The 22,940-nt window shown below is 37.0% G+C and overlaps 1 protein-coding gene across 2 annotated transcripts in view; it reads right to left on the bottom strand.

The window, feature by feature from the left end:
- Positions 1 to 701: 701 nt before the first annotated feature.
- Positions 702 to 22,940, bottom strand: part of WWP1 (WW domain containing E3 ubiquitin protein ligase 1) — a 62,582-nt gene continuing 40,343 nt past the window's right edge. For both annotated transcript variants that reach the window (XM_065627166.1, XM_065627167.1), the window contains exons 9-24: positions 20,909 to 21,004; positions 20,097 to 20,271; positions 17,290 to 17,344; positions 17,111 to 17,195; positions 16,881 to 17,009; positions 15,878 to 15,950; positions 15,715 to 15,786; positions 14,582 to 14,670; positions 11,649 to 11,808; positions 8,721 to 8,854; positions 8,496 to 8,636; positions 7,005 to 7,125; positions 5,702 to 5,806; positions 4,386 to 4,482; positions 3,997 to 4,069; positions 702 to 2,856 (exon numbers count right to left, since the gene is read on the bottom strand). In XM_065627166.1, the coding sequence (XP_065483238.1) occupies positions 2,757 to 2,856; positions 3,997 to 4,069; positions 4,386 to 4,482; positions 5,702 to 5,806; positions 7,005 to 7,125; positions 8,496 to 8,636; positions 8,721 to 8,854; positions 11,649 to 11,808; positions 14,582 to 14,670; positions 15,715 to 15,786; positions 15,878 to 15,950; positions 16,881 to 17,009; positions 17,111 to 17,195; positions 17,290 to 17,344; positions 20,097 to 20,271; positions 20,909 to 21,004 (1,705 nt within the window). In that variant the 3' untranslated portion in view covers positions 702 to 2,756. The remainder of the gene's footprint in view (positions 2,857 to 3,996; positions 4,070 to 4,385; positions 4,483 to 5,701; positions 5,807 to 7,004; positions 7,126 to 8,495; positions 8,637 to 8,720; positions 8,855 to 11,648; positions 11,809 to 14,581; positions 14,671 to 15,714; positions 15,787 to 15,877; positions 15,951 to 16,880; positions 17,010 to 17,110; positions 17,196 to 17,289; positions 17,345 to 20,096; positions 20,272 to 20,908; positions 21,005 to 22,940) is intronic.

Raw genomic sequence — 22,940 nt, 5'->3', positions numbered from 1 at the left:
GATTCACAAAACCTAGTTAAAACATGGTTTTCTCCACTACGGTGAAGTAATTATTTTTCTACTGGTAAATCATCAAAATGAAGTGTTTGATATGTCAGAAGTCTCAGGGTGGATGACATGTAGTGTTTCAAAGACGTTGAGCTGCTGCATTCATACACTACAGAAACATTTGCCACACGCAAAACTGCTATAGTAGCCCTTGTGGCAGAGACATCTTCTGTGTCTTTTCAGCTGCAGAAAACAGCACCTGCAAGAAAGTCTATCAAGGTACCAAGAGAAGACTGTTCAGTGTTTAGAGAATGTGAGTTGCTTCCAGGAAGAAAGGAACAAATAAACCATGAACCATGGGTAGTGTTGTCTCACCAGTTCCCTCTGATCCCCAGCCCTTGCTGTCTTCCTCCCCGCCTCTCCAACTACAGCTGGAGTGTAAACGGGGAAAGAAAACGTAACAAGGCAGTTAATACTGAAATCCCAGAACATCCACATTAGCCGTACACACACCGCCCCCCCCGCCCCGGTAAACAAATTGTGTTGGGTTTTTTGGTCAGGAGCCATGGTTTCAGTCATTCCTTTGAAACCACTTAATCACTTGTACAGATGTGTAGAAGGCCACTGGCTTTGTTTTTTTAAGGAAAAACTATTGAAGTTAAGAGACACCTACAGTTATGAAAACAATAAAGCGAGTACATTCTTGTGATGTGCTGTCTTTTTTATTATTTTTTTTTGTTCACTTACTCACAGATTCACAAAATTCAGCAGCTGGTAGTGGGTCACCAAGTCATTCATTAGTGCAAATTCATGAAGTTTAACTCTATGACATTTAGCCCTCTTAATTGTCTTTTAGGTAAGCCACATGCACTTCTGTTGCCCAGCCTTTCCACATTTGGTTTTATGTTTTGGTTTTTTTTTAAAGCTTCCTCCATTCTAACCAGCATAAGTCAGAATTTAAGTGGATTTGCACTTGAAATTAATTTAATGCCATATTTATGAAAATGGTTTTGCAGAAGATATTTGGTGTAGTACGAAAAGCCCTCAAAGTGGGGGAAGTTTTTGAAACTCTTCCAAAAAGTTCCTGTGAGATCACAATCTCTTGGGCCCAGAGCAGTATGGGTGTTGCCAACGTTTCGTATGGGTTCACAGCTCCACATAAGCTGCGCATATTGAATACAAACCCTCAAAAGAATCCAATATGTAGAAAAATAAAATTTTGGCAGAATTCAGTTGTTGTATTGGAAAGATACATGAACAGATATAGCTATTTTGTCTGCATCTACACTTTTAACAGTGCAATATGATATGTTACAGAAGTGTTTTTAATCACATTGTAAGAAACCATTTTTGTGTGTGTACAAAATTCTGTATAAGTTAAATGTAATGAAATTCACAGTTACTATTTAAAGCATAATACAAATGGTAACATTAAACATGTTTTTACTGTATAATAAGGAAGGATGGTTTGCTAAAAGTAGCATTTAATATTCACATGAATAAGGTATTAAATTTTATGGTGTTTTTTTTTTTTTAAAACACGTATTTGCAGTTCAGCAAATGCCCTCAATGCCAATGAAACTAATTTTTAAATGGCTTTATATTATTGTGCACTTAGGACAAACTTGACCAACATAAATGAATGACAGATTTTAGACATATTTAATTCAGGTACATCTGAATTTCTAGAAGAATTTAAGAGGAATGAGAGTATTTAATACTTAAGAATATATCTGTGCAAAGCTTATGTAACTTTCACTTTATTTGGGTTTACTAGATCAAATAACTGAGCATGAACATAGAAAGCAGCAAAGTTCACATTACCTTTTGTATACCCTTATATCTCAGTTTACATTAATATACTCTGCAAAAGGACATAATGGATTGAAAGGGGGAAGAAAAAAACAAAAGAAACCTGTAAGACACCAGACCAAGAAGAGAATGTGTAATAGTTTCTCTTTTATTATTATTTTTTCTTTTAAGATTACCTAACATCCTCATGGTAATAACCCAAGGTAATATGTAAACAAATTTCAATGCTGCTCAAATGAATTAAAATATTCTGTTCAGCTCCTACAATAAGTCAGAACAGTGGCACCAATTTCTTTCAACATTAAATCACATTCATCTTATTGTACATGACTTGTGCAAGTAGTAAAGGCTTTATTCATGACCTTGGCTACATCAGTAGAGAGGGATATATCAGCTATTTACGTATTTAAAAAAATTAAACTGACAGAACAATATATTCTGTCGTCTCAAATACCAGCAGCATCTTTCTACATGTTTAGGATACGTTTGGCCTAAGCCTTTAACACCTTTTAGAACAGCCATGCAATAAACCAAACTTGGAGGTGTTTCTTCAGAGAGAACACAGAGCAGTTTAAACATTTTTTTCTGAATAGTAAAGCCAAGATAAAGCAAATCCAGGCCCTTTTAAATGGCTGCAACTTTTCATACACTTAAAGCTCTATAAAACTAGAGCCTATTAGTATATATATTTATATTTTTAATATATATTTTAAATAAGTCTTGTCTGCTTTCAAAATTATGAGGGATTTTTCTGGTCTTTTGTAAGGGCAATAAATAAAAGTAGAAAAGGCTGAACTGTTTTGCATATCTTTGTGGAAGAACGGAGAACAATTATACTTTTAGAGTTCCAGAAAGATCACTGTACAGAACAAAAAGCTTATATACAATTAAGTGTGCAATTTTAATTGGCTGGGCCTTTTGTTATGCAAGATCTTCTTTTTGCCTAGAAGCCACTTCTACTCTTGACCAAATCCCTCTGTTTCTTCAATGGCAAAGAGCAGCTTCTCTTTTAGTTGTTCATAGCTTTTATATGGCGGCAAATCCAAACGATTAAAACTGAGCAGGAAAAAAAAATTGTTAAGTTTATGTCTAAATTCCACATAAAACGCTACAGAACTCAACTGCCACGGTAGAAGTTAAAAAACTCGTGATCAAACGATTAGAAACAAAGAGCAATCAGTGCATCTCACTGTCTTGACATTTCTGTGAGCAGTAAAAAAGGGCAAAATTTGAGAGGAATAAAGAAACAAAAGACTTATCACATCAGATAAAAACCAGAACCTTTGAAGACTAAAGACAGCCCAAGATAAAGAGAACTACAATAGTCAGAAAAGGAAAGGTTCACCATGAAGTTTAATGTCATCCTAGCTTGATCCATCTCTGAATTCTAGCAAGAGCATGAAAAAAAAATGAATTTTTCTCCTTCCTACACATGCCCGGATATAATTGTGTTTTATTTTGTTTCCCTCTAAGCTTTGCCCTAAAAGGCTTCTGCCAAAATTGTTTCATTCCATGTCTTCTTCAAAATCAGCTTAGACAAAGAGGGAGGTTTAACTCTTGCCATAATCACTTGAAAAAACAGCACCAGAGGAGAAAATGGTAAAATGAAGGATGCCTTGAAGTCGTTTAAAAGTAGATTAATAGTGTTGTCACAAGGTTGCCAAGGGAAGGTGTGCCCATTTTGCACACAGTATATACCTGTTGCTCCAGTTTGGCACAGGAATGCCAAGACAATAAAGGTCTGAAGCCTGGCAGGGAAAAATTATCTGCATTCTTGCCTGAGCATCCTTGGTTTGAACGTTTGCTGTGATTTCTTTCACATTACTTTCTCCCATGACTATACATTTCTAACGTTACTGCACAGTAAGTGTATCTAATAACTGTACATACCTAATACCAACATGATTTTTGTTCAGTTGCTAATATGTAATATTGTCTAAAAGAAAGAATTAGGGAGACACCTCTCAGTTCTATGCGAGAAGGATGATATTGTATTTCTGACAGATCTGCGTACAGTGCAGTAGCAAAATTTGAGAACAGGGCAGACAGAAGCGTTTTCAATACTGGCATGTCAGAGCAATCAAAGAAGCTGAAGATGGAGATAGAGATCTGACTCAGATTTCATTTGATTTGGTAAGTGCAAGACCAGAAGAGAGAATTACTAAAGGTACAGAAAGTTCACATGAAACAACTCACCAAGTGTGACTTCTTGGTAACCATGTTTCCTTACCAACTTTTTCAATGCAGAATTTCTGAGGACCATTGCTTCCTAGAAAGGAAGATTAAAAAAAAAAAAAGTGTAATATGTTCCTTTTAAGTAGCACATAATACATACATTCCATAAGATAGAACTCAGATACAGCAGAGAGCTCGTTAAGTGCTACTCGATGTTACATGAACATTGTTTTCATACAAATGGGCTAAATTCCTCATCATTTATAGATATATTAGTAGGATTTCTGATATAAAAATCCCTTCTAGATTTTAGCTGATGTACATGAAGCCCCTGCTCTCTGTACACATGCAGCATGATTCGTTTGCAAATGGAACAGTTACAGTATAAATTTTGGTCACCTTTTACTTACCCATGAGTTCAGCAAATCCACCCAGGGGTAATCTGCAAGTGCCAGTGACAAACTGCAGAAGTCGCATGCGAACTTCATTGTCTGTTTCTTTTACAAACTACGCACAGAAATTCAAGTTATTTAACCAAAAGTCTTTAACATAGCTGAAGAAAAGTCAAAAAGCCCACGAGACTGTTGAAAAGGTATAAGTCCACACTGCCTTGAGAACAGTTTACCTTTCTCAATTTCAGTAAAATTGGGGGTGGAAGGAGAAGACACTGATTTCAGATTATATACACTGTTGACTATCAAAATGTGAAGGCTGGGAACACCAAATAAGCAGCATCTTTATCGTTTTTATTCTACGCTGAAATATGAATCATGCCAATGCTTTATATGAAGACTATTGCCATTTTGACTAAACGCAGCAATAGCCTTGCCACAAGCTCTGGGGATCTCAAAACTGAAGTAAACCCTCCATGTGAGAGTCTAGAGAGAGAAAATGCACCTGTAACAGCTCTAACACTTTGTGAGGAAATTCCCTGGGAAACGGAAGAGAAATAAAAGAGAGGGGGCACTGATAGAACTGGCATTTTGGCTCAGAAAAACCTGGATAACAAGATGAATGTTTTTTTTCTATAAATGTTGAAACTATATCCAAGTTACTTGAACTTCTGGTTAAGATTTTTTCAGTACCAAGCTTCTTTAAAAGAAATCATATAATCAGATCTTACATTATTCTAGCAATATAAATGAGCTAGGAAATAAATTATTTGCATCATTTTCTTACTGTAACTTTGTCAAAAGCACCTCTAAGTGGTGACTTATCACAAGACAAAAACTGCCTAGCTGTGACTTCTCTTTAGGGAAATTCACAGAAACTATGAGCCTGTATATTATTTTTGGAGGTTTTTTCTGAAAATAATTCCTAGCCAACTTCATTAAAATGTGAGTTATAATCAAACTGTGCTAGACTAGCACATTTAATATGACAATAATCATAAATAATATGTAGCACTTCAGATGTACAGGTGTACTACATTTAGAAGGTAGATCACTGCTAACAATACAAAAAACTCTATCATTGTATAACCAATAGAAGGACTCGATATAGAAAAAGTATTCATGACCCAACCATTCAAGTATAATGCAGGTATCTGTCTGTCACTTCCCATCCTAAACTATGCTCCCTAATCCTCCTTTCCTTGTCTGGAAAGAAAAAAGGAAGGAAGCAGCAAGAACCTTTGTTCGGAAGGCATCCCTCCACTCCACTTGTCATTTGTGTTACAAAACAACCCAAAATCTAAAGAAGGTGGAAATTTTACTGATCAACATACCTGCCAGAACCATATGATCTGCTTGCTATTCCTTGTATAATGACGATAAACAGTGTTCCTCTGCCAGTCTGCTAAATCAACTTCTTGCATACCACAGAGCATAACCTAGAAAAGAGAATGATTACTTGGCAATATACATGTCTACACCCATAAATTATGCATCAATTTTTTACCTTGTATGAGACACACTAACCAAAATGGAGGTTCTTGCTCCAAAAAAAAAAAAAAGGACTGGTAACTTTTTAATTTTAGTCCACAGTTAGATCTTCCTTTATCCTAAGTTTGCAGAACTCCTCCAGAATTGTTTATGTATTTAAGTGGTCTGAAAGCCTGCATACCAGAAACTTAAGTTTCTTCTGACTAAGAATTCAATGATACAATACCTTTTCCATAACAGATTTTTTTTTATTAAACAGACTATTACCTTTCCCATTAAAACCTTGACTCGTATTCCAAGATTACTACACTGCTGCTACTGCTAGTAAAGCTAAAACACACTGCAAAGTGTAAGACTGCAAAGTATTCATTACAAGAGGCAATGAAAGCTGAAAGTGCTAAAGGCAAAGCGTCCTAGAAAACGGAACACTAAATATGAACATCAAAGTGCTTGCTCAGGAAAAACTCCCATTTAACTTCAGAACACTGCTCGTTATATACAAGGAACTTTGGCAGGTCCCACAGAAATAAATAAGCTGAGCACTACAGAGCCTTTTATCCCTGCTCCAAATTGCAAGTGAACACTGCTCAGGCTGATTGTTAAATAAATATGGCGCATGCAAGCTATTCCTGTTATCAGCCCTTGGGTTACATATTCAGGATGTGCAAAATTCAGTTTCAAACCTTGTTAGTTCCTCCAGCTTTCTGTCCTGCAGTGTAATAACCCTAGAACCTATCCTAGACTATGTATGTGAAACTAAGCAATCACTGTACATCAGAACCAACTTTTGTGCCATCCGTTACAAGGTAATTCTACCCATCTACTAGAGAGGGAAAAGTTTTCTATGACTAATATATCCATCTGTGACCTCATATCCTGATCCTTCACAGAAACTTGCAAAGCATATTTGAATGCTGAGGGTGGAATCTAGAATTCCTGACTGCTGAACACCACGGAACACCAGTTCAATAGAGATATTGGCTTTTCACCATGACTCATGCTCACTGCTCCTATTAAATTCTCCCTGTCCCAGAAGCTGTCAAACACAGCACGCCACAGACGAGAGATTCAAGCTGACCTATCCATGTAATCATTCCATATCTATTACCTTTGCAAAAGGTAAAAATGTTGAACAGAAAACCTCACCTCCAGCTCCTTTTCATCAAAATAGTGGAGCCACTGTAGAGGAACGACTTCATTAAAACCATCCAGAAAAGCTTTGGTTTGTTCTCTAACTCCCCGAGAAAATCGCCACTCAGCCATTAGCCTGGGATGGAAAAAACAAACAAACAACAAGCATCAATTAAACGTCAGTTATCACTCAACATTAAGAAGTTCAAACATGTATGACTGTGTGTCTGTTCCCATAAGGTAACACTCCCTCCAATTTTACTTAGAGTACTGTATGATTCCATAGACTATATGGGACCTACCACACTAATATCACAAATCTCCAAACCCAGACACAAGTCAAAGTAGCAAGACGTACTAAGATTACCATTCTGGTTTAAAAAAAAATATTATTAACCTTTCACGAATCAAAATGTAGCAGCCTTTTCATGAAAATAATGCTACTTAGGCATTATGCTTATGCTATGGTAAAATTTGCTTTGTCTCAAAAAATGCATAAACCTAGTGTTTCACTGGTAGAAAAAAAAATTTCCACTGATTTTAAAATATTCTGTTCTTGAGCAAAATACACCAGGTAGGCAGAGAATAATAAGAAATACTGTCACTTATAATACCTATAACTATGATTGCCCAACACTTCCAGCATAAGACTATTTCCAGCTTCAACAAAGAGAAGTTATTTTCTGTTCTGAGCTTCTGGTTTGTGCTAAGATTTGGAGAAAGAGGTAACAGTTTTTAAGTTTCAACTAAAATGGCTGAGACACTTCTGAATAAAATACATAAATAAATAAATAAATATACTATAGAAACTATTCCACTGAGCAACTCAAGACTCCTAATTTAAGTGGGAACTTCATATGCAGCACTGGACATACACTGTATCACAGAAGAGGATCTGTGAACATCTGCTTTTGAGATTGCTCTGAACAGATGGATCAGAAATACAGGTTCAGAAAAACAAAGGCAGTGATAAGATTAGGAGAGAAGTAGGAAAGGGCAGCATAACAGAACAAAGAAAAAAAGTAGTTTAAGTCACACCATATTATATACTATCCTGAATTTCAGTTTCCATAGTGACAGCAAAGTTCTGAACAACTTTGAAATCCTCTGTCAAATAAATGTCTTCCCTCCACCTGGAATGGTTACCTGAAGTTACTGAAAACAGGTTCTCTCAATTTCAGTTTCACCTGTTCTCTCATTATGAGTACATGCAATAATAAGGGAAGTCATATTCTGATCTTCTATCAGGCTTTTTTTTTTTTTTCCTGGCATGGGGCAAAGAGTGGAGATAGAGGAAGAGCAAAACGGGGAATAGGAGAGATCAAAATGTACCAAGAGACCATGTGTACCAAGATACCAAAATGTACCTAGATATCATTGATATCATTTCAAGAATAGTTCCAAGAATTATATTGCAATAGGAGGAAAAAAATAATGTACTGTGTCAAAAAAAGAGTAACAGAAGAAATATGGAACACTTTTTTGTCAACATCTACACCTTCCTACCCAATATATTCTTCTTTGTTCTCCTCAGTTACCAAGATATTTGAACCTCCTGACTTCAGCTCATGCGAGGTTACTTTTCCTAAGAGCTCCATATCCACACAAAAGTACATTTCCAAGTTACACTCTTCGATGTTATTATCCCTGAAAGAAAAAAAAATGCCATTACTTCTATATAAACAAAAAAAATTCCATAAAACTTCACACACAAGAAAATAATCTACAAACCTTATCCAAATTAAGGAGTTGTAAAATTCAGTATCAATAGATTCCAGGTCCTTAATAGTAAGTTTCTTGCTCAGCATTCGTTTGTAGAAAGGCAGAGAAAAACCAGTGTCAATAAATTTCCCATGAAACAACGCCTGTTGAACAGAAAAAAAACTGTTTAGCTTTTATTGAACTACTGAATTATTGAAGTATTTTTGGACTTGAATTCTTTTTTTCCTTTCTCCTTCAAATAATAAAAAACACCAAGTAGCAGTAGCAGCTTGGTATTTTAAAACAACCAAACATTACATTAAATGGGAAGAAAAAAAATTAGTAATTGACAAAATTTATCCACATATATGTTAACATTACCAATTAGAAATTATTTCATTAGAAAAAGCTTTTCATAAAAGGATTAAGTCTATAAAAAGAGGAAATTACCAAGTTTCTTCTTTATTATGTGGATAGATACATAAGACAAGTGTTATTTGATCATAATATGTGATCCTACTTGAATACTACTGCTATTTTTTACTACACACATACATCCTGCAAAATCATCCTTTACAGAACGCTACTGCAGCTTGTAAAGAGGTTTAAAAATATAACCACAGACCGCTTCAGAAAGAGCTCTGAGAATCACATTTTCTATAGGTGAGTAACAGAACTGAGACATGAGATTCTCCCTTCTGCTGCGAAAATGAAATTGAAAATAAAAGCGAAATATGGTCACATTTGTCTCACCACACATGCACAGAGGGTGTAAGGTAATTTCTAGTACTGAAGCAGAGCATCACACACACAAGAGTGTTCACCTTGGTACTGACTCAGTGCATCTGAGAGCTGAACACAGCTATAAGGAAAAAAATGTTTTCATAGTTATCAGCTACACTTTCTTCACTAAAATACCTCTTAAAAATCATCCTTAACTAGGCTACACATGGCATTAATTGCTTGCCTTTCCTTAGAGCTGAAATCCTATGAGCAGAAGAGCCATAGAAGCCTATTCCCTCCAGAAAAAGGCAAGGCTCCATCTTTTTCCCCACCTTCTAGTTTCCCCACTAAGGGCTTTCTTTAGTGTGCATTTTCTTCTGCTTTAGGAGAGCTTAAAAAGGTTCTCTCAGAGGCTGCTATTTATTTATTTGTTTGTTCATGTCGTTATTTTTAAACTAGTCTATACTTCTCATGGGAGAGCAAGCTGATAAAAACGGAAAAATTAAATGTCAAGTGCAGCATCCAGCCATACGATTTCCTGCTTTTTGCAAAACTTGGTTCTTCAATCATCTCATTTAATGTCTATGACAATCTTACAGCAAAATATAAAGGTTGCCTCGGCCAGCCTCAATTAATACTTTTTTGTTACAGAGTAAGATACGTATTCTTTATGTTCAGCCCCGTTTCAGTTGAAAATGTCTGTGGTTACTTCAGTACTTAAAACCAAAAGAAGTCTTTATGATCTGAAATCCCAACTATTTTAGAACTGTGAGAAGGACAGAAACTACAACTGCACCGAAAAAGCCTATCTGGACTTCTTAAAATGATTCCCATTTCCGTTATTACCTGAGCTCTTTTAAGGCACTGGAGGGTACCCTGGAAGTGCCGCGGGCAGTGCCATCCACTACAAAACATGAACGTACTCAAACCTTGCAATTGGCCACAGCGACACTGTTACACAGGTCTCTCTGCACCCCCCACCCTCTTAGAGAATTTAAAAATACAAAAATACTTCAGGAAAGAAAAGTTTGTCTTTTAATTACATTAAACACTTTAATGACGTTCTATTCCATGATCTGTACTTTTGTGAAGTAGTTTTCTGAAAGTTAAGATTTCAATTTTGGATTTATCTTATGTGCAAGATCAAAATTCACTGACTAAAATAAACAGAATTTGGCTCTAGCACTAATTGGCTTCATCACATCTTCCTGCTAAATGGCACTATAGCTTGCTGAGGGTTCTAAAAGAAAGAAAAAAGTTGGCAGCCTATTGAAAGTTTTAATTCAAGGAAATAAATTTTCCTGACGGCACAGAAATGGGGAACTTGATCATAAAATCCTTGAAATCAGAGATGTTATCATCAAAACTGAACAGATTTGTTTCTCAAGAAGTATCTATAAGAAAAGCAAAACCAAGAAAGCCCCCAAACCTAATTTTTTTGAAGTCTAAAAGTGTTTTTCCATTTATGTTACACTTTGGTTGTACTTATTTCATATAAAGAGCCTGAACAACAGGAGAGAAGACAACAGTCTCTTCAACCTGAAAATGCACTTTTATCTACTCTTTTTGGTTTTGCTGTTCGCCATGTTCAGGGATGCTGCTGAGGACTACCCACAGACACCACAATCATTATGTGGAAAGATGACGGTATCACTACATGGGAGGAACGAGTTGTGACAGAGCAGGAGTCCGCTACAGAAAATTGACTCAGTGATCCCAGAAGAGGAAACTATCTCACACACCTCGGCAGCTTTTAGTGTAAGGGAAACCTGGTGGCAGAGAATCAGTTCCCTGCCAGTTCCTGCTCTCCTCACTATCTAACCTTTGTGTCCACGTACGTATGTTTCAATTAAGGCTCACAGTGTCTGCAAAACTCATTTTTTTTCTAATACAGTAAGGTATACCATATCTAACTGAGAAGCCTTCTTCACAAAATACTAGTCACATTTTTCAGAGCATCAGTATTCAGACACTCAAACAGCAGTTTGCAGAAGTACACACATCCAATTGCTAAAAATATTATATTGAATATCATTGACTTTTAGCACTATCCCAGGAAACTTAAATGTGTAAGAGAGTTAACTCTCAAGGAATATTTTGGTTCAATAACCTTACATGCCTTAATCTTCCATTTCTAAGATATTAATATAACCTTTAAAAACTGTAAAAACAAATACTGTTCAGGAATAAATGTATAGCTACAGCAAACAATAAAACCTTAAAAATCTAACCTACCATGGCAATAAAGCGCCCAATGAAACAGAAATATGAAAGATGGTCAGGATTGATTGTTGATGCTGGATTTATCTGCAGGCAATAGTTGCTCTTGCCAGCATATTCAAATAGGCAGTACATAGGGTTCAGTACTTCATGGGAAAGCAAGAAAAACCATTCTCTAAGGAAAAAACACACGTATACACATAAAAACCATCAAATACAGATGTTTATCACCATTCCCCTTAGGTAGCTAGCAAAATGGTCAAAATATAAGCAAACTTAGAAGAATAATATAAACAGTGTTGTATTAGAATCACAGAATAATATATGGCATTATATACTTCTTAAATATAAAAAATCATAATTATAAACAATAATGTTAGAAAGTCATGGTTTCCAAAGTTTAGAAATTATTGTTAGGATTGTGACTTTGAACACACTCTCATAGCACAGGTTTTAGCTGCATGTTAATAACATTTTTACCTACAGAGTCCTTGCCTCAACCAGAATACAGTATTTATCCTCCTCATGCCTGCTTTACTGCATACAACTCAAATCTTCATTCAAAAAAATTAGACTATTCCATGGGCAGTGTTTATTATAAACAACTTTACATAGCACAGAACAAAACAAAAAAAAACAAACCACAGCATAACATATTTGCTTTCCCAATCTGTCCACAGAGCACACACTGAGGTAGTGTGGTTTAACAAATTAAGCCCATGGGACGCAACAATGTGAAATCTTTTTGTTGAGGTTTAACTAATACATGCCATCCACCACTTTCATAGCTTCCAACGCAGTTGGACCCGAAATAATAATAGAATCTGGTATTTCAGTGTTAGGACAGCTGATTTTTTGAATATTTTTTGCTTTACAGTATTTGCATATAATCAGAGACCTCAGAAGCAGCCATATAGACTCAGGAGTTTTTTCTTTCAGGGCCTAAGTGCTTGGAACTAAACAACCAGGCTTAGTGAAAACCTGTAAAAAAGCTAAAAGTCTATCCTATAATAACTGCAGAGACTGAATTCCATCCTTGTCGCCTTTCAGCTGTCACATTTAAGAGGCATCTTTTCTATCACTATATTTACCTGACATCCGGAAATAGAAATTAGAGGTTTGCTGGCATGTTTCTCTTAACCATGCTAAGAAACTCAAGTCACGGATCATGATTCACTACAACTCTCTTCCAACCCAAAGGCCAAGTACAAAGAGTAAACAGAGAAAGGCAGCCAGGAGACAATAACTCTAATGCAAGGGTGTCAAACTCATTTTACTGGGGGCCCCTTCAAAGGACCGAATGCAATTTTAGGACTGTATAAATGTAACTACTCCTGCCCTAATGGGTTCTGTGTATCTTTAATAAGCGTGAGAATACTTTACAGCATTCTATGCAAGTTGTATACTGAGACAATTATTTTAACTCTGTATCACATTTAATAGCCATATGAATTAGATCAAAGCCAGATAAAAAGGGAGGAATCAAAGATATCAGCCATCAATAACAAGTTTGCAAAAGCAATGAATTTTTCATGTCAACAGCTAGAACTAGCAACAGGACACACTGTCAGACTGGTCCCGCTAACAAGGTAAAAATCTCAAGAGAACACTGAGTTTAGCTGGCCAAGAGAGACGTGATAGATCAGGTGCATCAGCTTTATTTGTATTAATGCAGTATTACATTAGCAAGTCAGTAATTGAACATTTACTCCATGTTACTCAGTGAATTCTCAGCTTAGGTTACAATAAGATCTTTCCTGCTTCTCAACTTAACATACAAAATCTTGAGTAAGACTTATTCCTAAAACTATGAAATTATTCTACTTTTTCTTATTATTTCTTTATTTATTCTGCTATTTTCTGTGACTAACACTTCAGCTCAATTATTCTGAACATCGCTTCTTTGGAATACTTTGTTTCTCTGGAACAGATTACTTGGAACTCTCCTGGTCCTCATCCTATGCCTGCAGCCATTGTGGTATGGACACCAAGCAAATAAAACCCAGGCAAAGCAAAAACTCGATTCCTCCCTGGATTCATCTCCCAAAAGCCCTTCAAATATTGTAATCCAGAAGCACAACCACCCACAGACCCAAAGAAGCCGAACATTCAGAGGCAAGCTTCCTTCCTTATAAATTCTACACATTTTTACTATACTTCATTTTAACACAGCAAGATACATAAAACCCAAACAAAAATCAAAAGAGAACTATTTTACATTTTAAGAAAGGCAAAAAGAATAATTCTACTACCTATGACTACTTCTAATACCCTGGAGCTGCAGTAGTACTGAAATTTTCATCCAACTAGTAACATTTCAGTCAAGTCACTGGCAGCAGTAGTCAGAGGTTGTCTTCTATATGGTCAACAGAGGAAACACGCTTTGTGTATGGTTTTCCTGTTACCAGATTTTTGCCTCCGAGTTCCACCTCAGATTCTAGATTCTTGTAGTCCAGCTGTTTCGCATTCCTTCACAGCCTACTTAGTCTGTTCGTCTGCTGTTACTTCTTGCCTGTGCTACCCTCCTCTTGTTTAGGTCCTTTCTGTTCATATCAGCCCCTATCTGGTGTTTGCTTGTTTTCTCCCAAATAAGCAAACCACTTTGTTTTTCCATAGTCTCCACTTTCAGGAAAGTGGAACTTTCTGATAAAAAGTTTCTGAAATAACTCAGTCTAGAGCAATTAACAGGCATAAAAAATACCAATTTAAACATCAATCTTTGTCAAAGAACTGACCGAGACCACAGTTATACTAATGCAAGGTTACAATCTAGAACAATAGCCAGTGCTGCCAGTTCCACCTCTTTAATCCATTAAGGGGAGCTAAAAAGGTAACCAGGGTCAGACTGCAAAAGCAAGCAGCTTTTTTGCCAATAGAATGACATTAGAAATCAAGGTTAGTTTGCTATTAAGAAAAATAAAAACTATTTTAAATACATTTTCTTTTACCTTGCCAAGCCACCATAATCCAATCCTTCTTCTCCTCTGAATATAACGTATAATCTTCTCCTCAAATCATAGGGTTTTAATGCCATAATCTATGAAAAAAGTCCAAAATTGTAATAAGTTATAAAATATGTACTGTCAATACAATTGCTCTTTTTTACTCAGATTTAATTGATACAGAAATGCCATATATGTCAAGTTTACACAGAACTGACAAGGAATTAGACCAACTCACAGAACATGCAATCAATGACCGCACACAAAAATACCAACTTGGACTTAAAATCCTTGAGCAGCAGATTGCTACCAAGAGGGAGACCACATCTGGACAGTATCACTATATGGTCGCCCTGTTCTTATACACTTCTGAAGTAATTCTGTATCATTAAAGGAAAACAGGCAAAAAGGCATTTCATCTGACATGTTACAGATTTTTGGTTTTAGGCAAAACACCTAAAAAAGTCATTTACTCCAATCCAAAATAAGTGTAATATACTTTCATTAATAACATACTTTTTACCTATAGAGAATCCCTCTCAAGAGGTTTTTATATGGTGACAGTGACAAGAATTTTGATTGTTAAAAGAAAGAAGGAAGGAACATACGATGGCTGCAGACTGTTAACAGCCCAAGAACTGTAAGTTTCAATTATACAGATTTAACATTTGAAGGACAAGCAGGACACCAGTTTTAATCAGAGAAAACAACATTTTGTAATGTATATAACCACATACAAGGATCAGGAAAGCAAATCCGATGTGGTTAAGTTAATATGGTATGCAATGTGGTTAAGCTATGGAACTCTTTACCACAAGATGCTGCGGATGCAAAAAGTTCAGAAGAGAAGCACAGTCAAGCTGACAGAAGAGAAGTCTCTTGAGGATTATTAAATACCCAGAAACCACATCAAGCTCAAAAACCATTTAAATTGCAAACAGGTGGGAGCTGAAAGATCATTTGGTAGAAGTATTATATACATTACTTCTGTTCTTACAGTCTCCCCTAAGAATGCCCCTTTGGTTAATAACAGAGGAAGATGACTGTGCCTGAAGGACCATTAATCTGAACTGGCCATGACCATTTTTGTTCTTCTGCTTTCTTTGGATAAATGAACACAACAATCTTTGCAGGCTTACTTGCTGGAAGGAATCTTCAAACAAAGTCTGTCTTGATACATTGATTTTCACATGACTTGGCAGCGCGTTGGACTGTAATCATAAGGCAATAATGTTAAAAAGCCAGCACATATAACTGTAAATTCAAACAGTTTCAAAAAGTAAATAATTACTTAATCAGTACCTGACACAAGTAACGGAAATGAGCAAGTTTCCATCTAAAGCTACGCTCATAAGCAATCTGTGGCCCTTTATTTCTGTAAGGAAATATATGAGAGATACATTAACCATACAGACACCAAACAGTACTTTCAATGCTAAACAACAGCATGCAGATTTCAAAAATATGCAAAAATTGTTATTGTAAGATATGACCAGAAACAAAATGCAGTAGATAGTTTGGTTAGACAGTCTTCCTTTCTGCCCCGCCTTGCCCCTTTTTTGGGGTTAAGATGCTAGTCAGCTTACCAAATTTGAAAGAAAGGCTAGAGGATTTTTAATCCTATCATTCTTGTAAAAATTGCAAGCCAACTAAAGAGACTTCTAATTTATGCCTTCACTGCAAGACAGCTACTGTCAAATTAGGCTTCATAAATTCAGCTGTTTGTGGAACTCTGCAGGAATTTCTAGCAAAATACTCTATAGGCTCTTTGAATGAAAAGGCATCAACAGATCAGAAGAAGTAAACCCTACCCTAACATAAAAGACATTACAACCGACACCATAGGTTGGGTCAGTACTTCTGATTAAATAATTTTTTAAAAGTTTTGCATGTAAAATTATTGAAAAGTGTTTAGAAGTACTTTGTTTAGACATTGATGTTGCTAGAAGGTGTATAACTATAAGCAATACTCATTACAATCATTTGCTCGCTCTTTAAAAATTTAACTATTAGTTACATTAGTTCAATATTCACGTTCACCTCACTTTCTGACTCTATTTATAAAACAATTACAGTCTTGGTATTTGAAAAGTGTATAAAAACTACTGAACCTTAGAGCAATACAGCAAAGAGTGTCATAGATAAACTGACAAAGCTTAAAAATAGATTAAATTTACAAGACAACAATCTGTTCATAATTTAATGCTCGATTCCAACTAAAAGTATAGATTGTTTCCTGCTATGAAAAGACTGCATTATTAAACTACGACAAGTTAAAAATGCTAAAAAACATTTTCTCACTTACACAGAAGATTTCCCAGTACGAGGATCATTGAAGGTGGTGGTTCTTGTATTATGGTCAACAAAGTATCTGACACCTTCTCTGGTATATCGGATTTCCCAGCCCTCTGGAAGAGGGTCCTCATTTTGTAAACTGCAGAAGAAATCGCAGACAGCACTTTTTTCCCCCCCATATCATGACATATGAGAATTAAGCAAGATCTTTTTAACTGCACAGTCAATATACACACCTACCCTTGAGTTCGAGGGTCTTCCCACTGTGTTGTTTTTGTGTTATGATTTACAAAATACACCCTATCATTTGAATCCACTCTCCTTTCTAGGGGAAAAAAAAGAGAAAAAACACTGTACAACAACTGCATTCCATATTTCTGTAACTGTCACTTCCTGAAATCAACAGCTAATTAACTTACCCCAACCTGGTGGTAAAGGCCCAAGTGGATCATTTTCTGCTGACAACATTGAAGCCTATTTAAAAACAAGAGGACATTCAGTTAGGCCAAATATTATTATTTTTTTTCCTCAATGTTTTAAGATTATCACTGGTTCTGAACACTATCCACTCTGAAAAAAAAATAAAAAGCCATTTTTAGTCTGCTTTTGTGAAGAAACATAGATTGTATTATAATAAGATATGATCTGTGCTCTTGCCTCCACTGTTTCCAACCCAGTGCAGCCTCCCTTTTCCTTCCTATAGCAAACTTGAGAGTCAGCGGTCTTCAAGATGTACAGTTCATAGAAGTTTTGCGGAAGCACGTATAAGCAGATAAACACAATGTTCTTGCTTAAGAACATGCTTTACCATAATAAACATTTCCAAGCACAGTGATAACTGCCAACACAGGGCTTTTTGCTTCCTCAATACATGATGTCTTCCCTGGCTGTTTGGCTATTTTCAGACTTTGTCATTCTTTGCAAAAGCAGCTGCATTCATTAAAAATGTGGATGGTTAAAGTTATACTAACATACAGTAAAACGAAAAAGTAAAAAGGAAAAAAAACCATACAGATTACATTATTATGTAAAACCATACTAAGCTCATAACATACTGTAACTTTGCAGAAGTCTCACAGTAGCTCTCAAGAATACAAAACATGGGAAAAATAAAATGTAAAGGGCAGAAATCCCCCAGACTGCAGGATCCATGCTATGATTTATAACTAAAAGCATCCACCCCCTAAAATTTTTTGGACATTAAAATTGTTTGTTTGGTTTGGTTTTGGTTGGGGCTTTTTTGTGCAGAATGGAATTTTGTTTTATGGAAACCAATCAACATTTTCTAGAGAGTATCTTAAGGATCACCGTGCTACTAATACTGCTTTATATAGGACATGCAATCCAAAAATCTCAAATCCACTTAAGAGTTTACAACAGAAAATTCAGGCAAAAAAAGCTACAATATTTTTCCTGTGAAACAGAAACAGAGAAAGGATCAGAAGAAAATGCCAATAGTTACACTTAAAACCAAGCTGCCTCTTTGTTCCAGCCACCAGCTACTAGATGTGAGCAGAAAATTATCATTATCTCAGCAACAAAAGCAGTTAGTCTTTTCTGCTTTTGCAAACTACACAGTCACAATGACCCTGTAACCAAAGACTTCTCTGTGGTGAATATATAAAGAATAATGCACAACGGAAAATGCTGTCTGCCAAATAACTGAATGGTGGCACGACTCGGAAATTTCTGATCTTCTTAAAGGGTCTAAGGATTTGTGTGTGGCTGCTAGCTAATGTATATTTAACAGAACGCACTGAAACACTAGACAGTGGCATGGGATGAGCCAGATTCAATACCAAAAGGAGTACAATATATGAACTCGGGTAAAATTAAAAGTAACTAAAATAACTATATCCTATCCATTTTTTCTTCCTTCAGATAGCTTAGTTTTTACTGTTCAAGGTAATTGAATTATCTTACTCATTAAAAGCATTAATTAACTTTTTCCCAAGCCAGGCTCTTTCCAGTGGTGCCCATTGACAGGACCAGAGGCAATGGGCACACACTGGAACACAAGAGGTTCCCTCTGAACATCAGGAGACACTTTTTCACTATCAGGGTGACCAGGCTCTGGCATAGGTTGCCCAGGGAGATTGTGGAGCCTCCATCCTCAGAGATATTGAAAAGCCACCTGGACAAGGTCCTGGACAGCCTGCTCTAGGTGGCCCTGCTTGAGCAGGGGATTGGACCAGATGACTTCCAGAGGTTCCTTCTAACCTCAACCATTCTATCTTACTCTAATTCCATAAGATAAACTGACTTTGATGCAAAGCTCCAGTAGTTAAGAAAATCAGTGTAAAATGCGTGTTTCTGCTATTGCTAGTGATGAGATATAATGTCTAATTAAGACAATGAGAGGTTGAGAACTATTAAATGTAAGAATACTGCAGCATCCTTTACTTCAGTGGGGTACCTGAATAAAGTCCATCAAATTCAAAGCAAAGTTAGGTCTGTGCATGCATAGAGTCCTAGTCCAATGAAGCTGTTTCAGACTTGTACTTCGATGGTTTCTTCCTTAGAACACTCGAGATTTGCTACATATCACTTATGAAGCCTCTGGGATTGAATCTTTTTTTAAGAGACCAAGCACAATTCTTAAAATGGACTGTTTAGAGTGACAGTGACATGCAGGCACCATCATTCTTAACTCTGAAAAAGCAACTATCCTATTTATCCAGTCACGGACAGAAAAATCCATCTCAAGAAACATCCTCTTTGAAGCTACTCATGATATTTTCTTCAGGCAGAAGTAAGGGACTATCTGAGAGTAATGGAATACCACGCAGGAAATTCCAGAGCTGGACCAGGTGCATAAGCTTCAAAATGAGCTCAACGAATTGCCACCTGTACTAATGAATGACTCCTAATCAATACAAGAGTTTTGAAGGCCATTTAATGTTCAAAATGCCCATAACTCAGCTTTTACCTTCCTTTTCAGTTAAGGGACTTCTTTAGCTTTACCTCTTACTACTGTCATTAAAAGTCTCCAGTATCGTGCAGTATACAAGGCTCAAGTTAGGGAACAGACTCAGAAGGGAGTACTTTTTGCCTCTAAGGACAATTTTTGTTCACATTTTCAACAGAATCAGAATCTGAATTACTGATGCCAAATGTCGCATAATGCATGTGGCTGAATAGTTATAAAATCACTTTAGAAAAAGTTAAAGAACAGAAAGTACACCCATACCTCTCTACTAATTTCTAAATTTTATGTAAAAGTTACCGAATAGAGGTATCGTTGGTTAAACTGTTGCATAGCTCCCTGCAGTTGATTCCGTTGAGATTGCCACTGCTCAAAGTTCCTGACAGATTCCATTGTTGGCCGTTGCCACGTTGTTGTTCTGGTGTTGTGGTCCACATAGTAAACTCTTCCACGATCATCAACTCTTCTTTCCCAGCTTTCAAGAAACACGAATGTTAAGAGGTAATGTTTTCGGTAATATTACATAACTAATTTTCTCTTCATGCTAAATTCCTAGACAGTACTTCAATACTGGAGTCACAGGCATGATTTTCCTTTCTAAAGTGCACCAAAGTACTCCCCAACTTTACTGATAGAAGGACAATCACATTGAGCAAAGACAGACTTCAAGCAATTACATCCTCAGCTCTCTGTCACCTCATTTTTAACTCTCTACATGCCTGTGACCAAAAGCAATGCTGGCAGGTTTCACAGAAAACACCACCTGGAAATGTGAGGTTTGGAACCAGTGTTCCACATCTAGCGGTGCCACCTAAATAAAGGTAGTCGAATGTGCATTACTTAATGCTTAAGTTTTAAACGAAGAAAAAAATACCTTAGTTGCTCTATTTGAACAAGTGATCAGAACAAGCAAAATATACAGTACCAACATTCCTATTAAATAGCTGCAATTAATATAATTCTAAATTAACTGAAAGCTAGAATTTCTTAATATACGATGTATAAAACAGTTCTGATGAGCTGTTTAAAAAAGCTAGTATTTTTCCTGCACCAAACAAACAAGCAAAACCATAGTACCTTTATCATATTTAAATCAAAAACATCTACATTACCCAGGAGGTAAGGGCTGTGGTCTTTCCCACGTTGTAGTTCGTGTGTTATGATCAACATAATAGGTTCTACCATGAGGATCCTTTCTTTGCTCCCACCTTCAAGACAGAAAGACTTTCATATAAGTCAAAGAGAAAATACTTCCTAGGACTTATTTCCCAATAAGCCAAAGAAGTACCTTTGTATTGAATGAAAAGACTATGATGCAAAACTCATTCTAAAATACCAAAGAAAACTCACACTAGAATACATACCAGTTATTTCCTACTTGAACTGATGTCACCATAAAGACTTATTTAAAGAACTTGGTACATAAAATGAGCATACATCAATATTCACAACCGTTTTCAAATTCTATCTAAGTAATCTGACAACAAAGACAAATAATTATCTGCTCAATGCTTGGATGCTAAAATAACCTCACTCAAAAAGTGCTTAGAGATGCATTCTTTGCACTTCTAAGTAAACATATCTCTCTCAAAAAAAAGGAGTTTACACTTTGAAGCACTGTTCCCTATATCCAACAAACAACAGGATCTTTGAGCGTGAACCTGAGATGTGTGCCATCAGATGGTTTTCCCCTGTTTCTATTTCCTATCCTGGTAAATCCTCTGTAAATCCCTGGGGATTACTTCTTCAGTTTTAGTTGCAAAGCAAACTTACATTGAACACCGAGAGAGGACCAGAGGATAAGAGGGTCATTAGGGGCAGTCAACATGGCTTCAACAAGGGGAAGTCATGCTTAACCAACCTCATTGCCTTTTATGAGGACACAACCAGGTGGATAGATGACGGCAAAGCAGTGGATGTGGTCTATCTTGATTTCAGTAAAGCATGTGACACGGTCTCCCACCACATCCTCGCTGCTAAACTGAGGAAGTGTGGTCTGGATAATCGGGTAGTGAGGTGGACTGGGAACTGGCTGAAGGAAAGAAGCCAGAGAGTCATGGTCAATGGGGCAGAGTCTAGTTGGAGGCCTGTATCTAGTGGAGTGCCTCAAGGGTCAGTTCTGGGGCCAGTACTATTCCATATGTTCATCAATGACTTGGATGAGGGCATAGAGTGCACTGTCAGCAAGTTTGCTGATGACACCAAACTGGGAGGAGTGGCCAACATGCCAGAAGGCTGTGCTGCCATCCAGCTAGACCTGGACAGGTTGGAGAGTTGGGCGGGGAAAAATTTAATGAAATATAACAAGGGAAAGTGTAGAGTCTTGCATCTGGGCAGGAACAACCCCAAGTTCCAGTATAGGTTGGGGAATGACCTATTAGAGAGCAGTGTAGGGGAAAGGGACCTGGGGGTCCTGCTGGACAGCAGGATGACCATAAGCCAGCACTGTGCCCTTGTGGCCAGGAAGGCCAATGGCATCCTGGGGTGTATTAGAAGGGGAGTGGTTAGTAGGTCGAGAGAGGTTCTCCTGCCCCTCTACTCTGCCCTGGTGAGACCTCATCTGGAATATTGTGTCCAGTTCTGGGCCCCTCAGTTTAAGAAGGACAGGGAACTGCTGGAGAGATTTCAGCACAGGGCCACGAAGATGATTAAGGGAGTGGAGCATCTCCCTTATGAGGAAAGGCTGAGGGAGCAGGGTCTCTAGCTTGGAGGAGACTGAGGGGGTGACCTCATTAATGTTTATAAATATGTAAAGGGTGAGTGTCACGAGGATGGAGACAGGCTCTTCTTGGTGACAACCAATGATAAGACAAGGGGCAATAGGTGCAAACTGGAACACAGGAGGTTCCACTTAAATTTGAGAAGAAACTTCTTCACAGTGAGGGTGACAGAACACTGGAACAGGCTGCCCAGAGAGGTTGTGGAGTCTCCTTCTCTGGAGACATTCAAAACCCACCTGGACACATTCCTGTGTAACCTCACCTAGGTGTTCCTGCTCTGGCAGGGGGATTGGACTAGATGATTTTTCAAGGTCCCTTCCAACTCCTAACATTCTGTGATTCCGCGACCAAACATTATAACAACTTAAATTTCATACTGCTGAGAACTGCCATAATGCAATAAAAGAAACCAGGATAAATGTTA

This window comes from Caloenas nicobarica, chromosome 2, assembly GCF_036013445.1.
Source record: "Caloenas nicobarica isolate bCalNic1 chromosome 2, bCalNic1.hap1, whole genome shotgun sequence".
In the NCBI taxonomy this organism is placed as follows: domain Eukaryota; kingdom Metazoa; phylum Chordata; class Aves; order Columbiformes; family Columbidae; genus Caloenas; species Caloenas nicobarica.
Note: the sequence above shows the minus strand (reverse complement) of the source record. Positions and strands in the feature narration are given on the sequence as shown.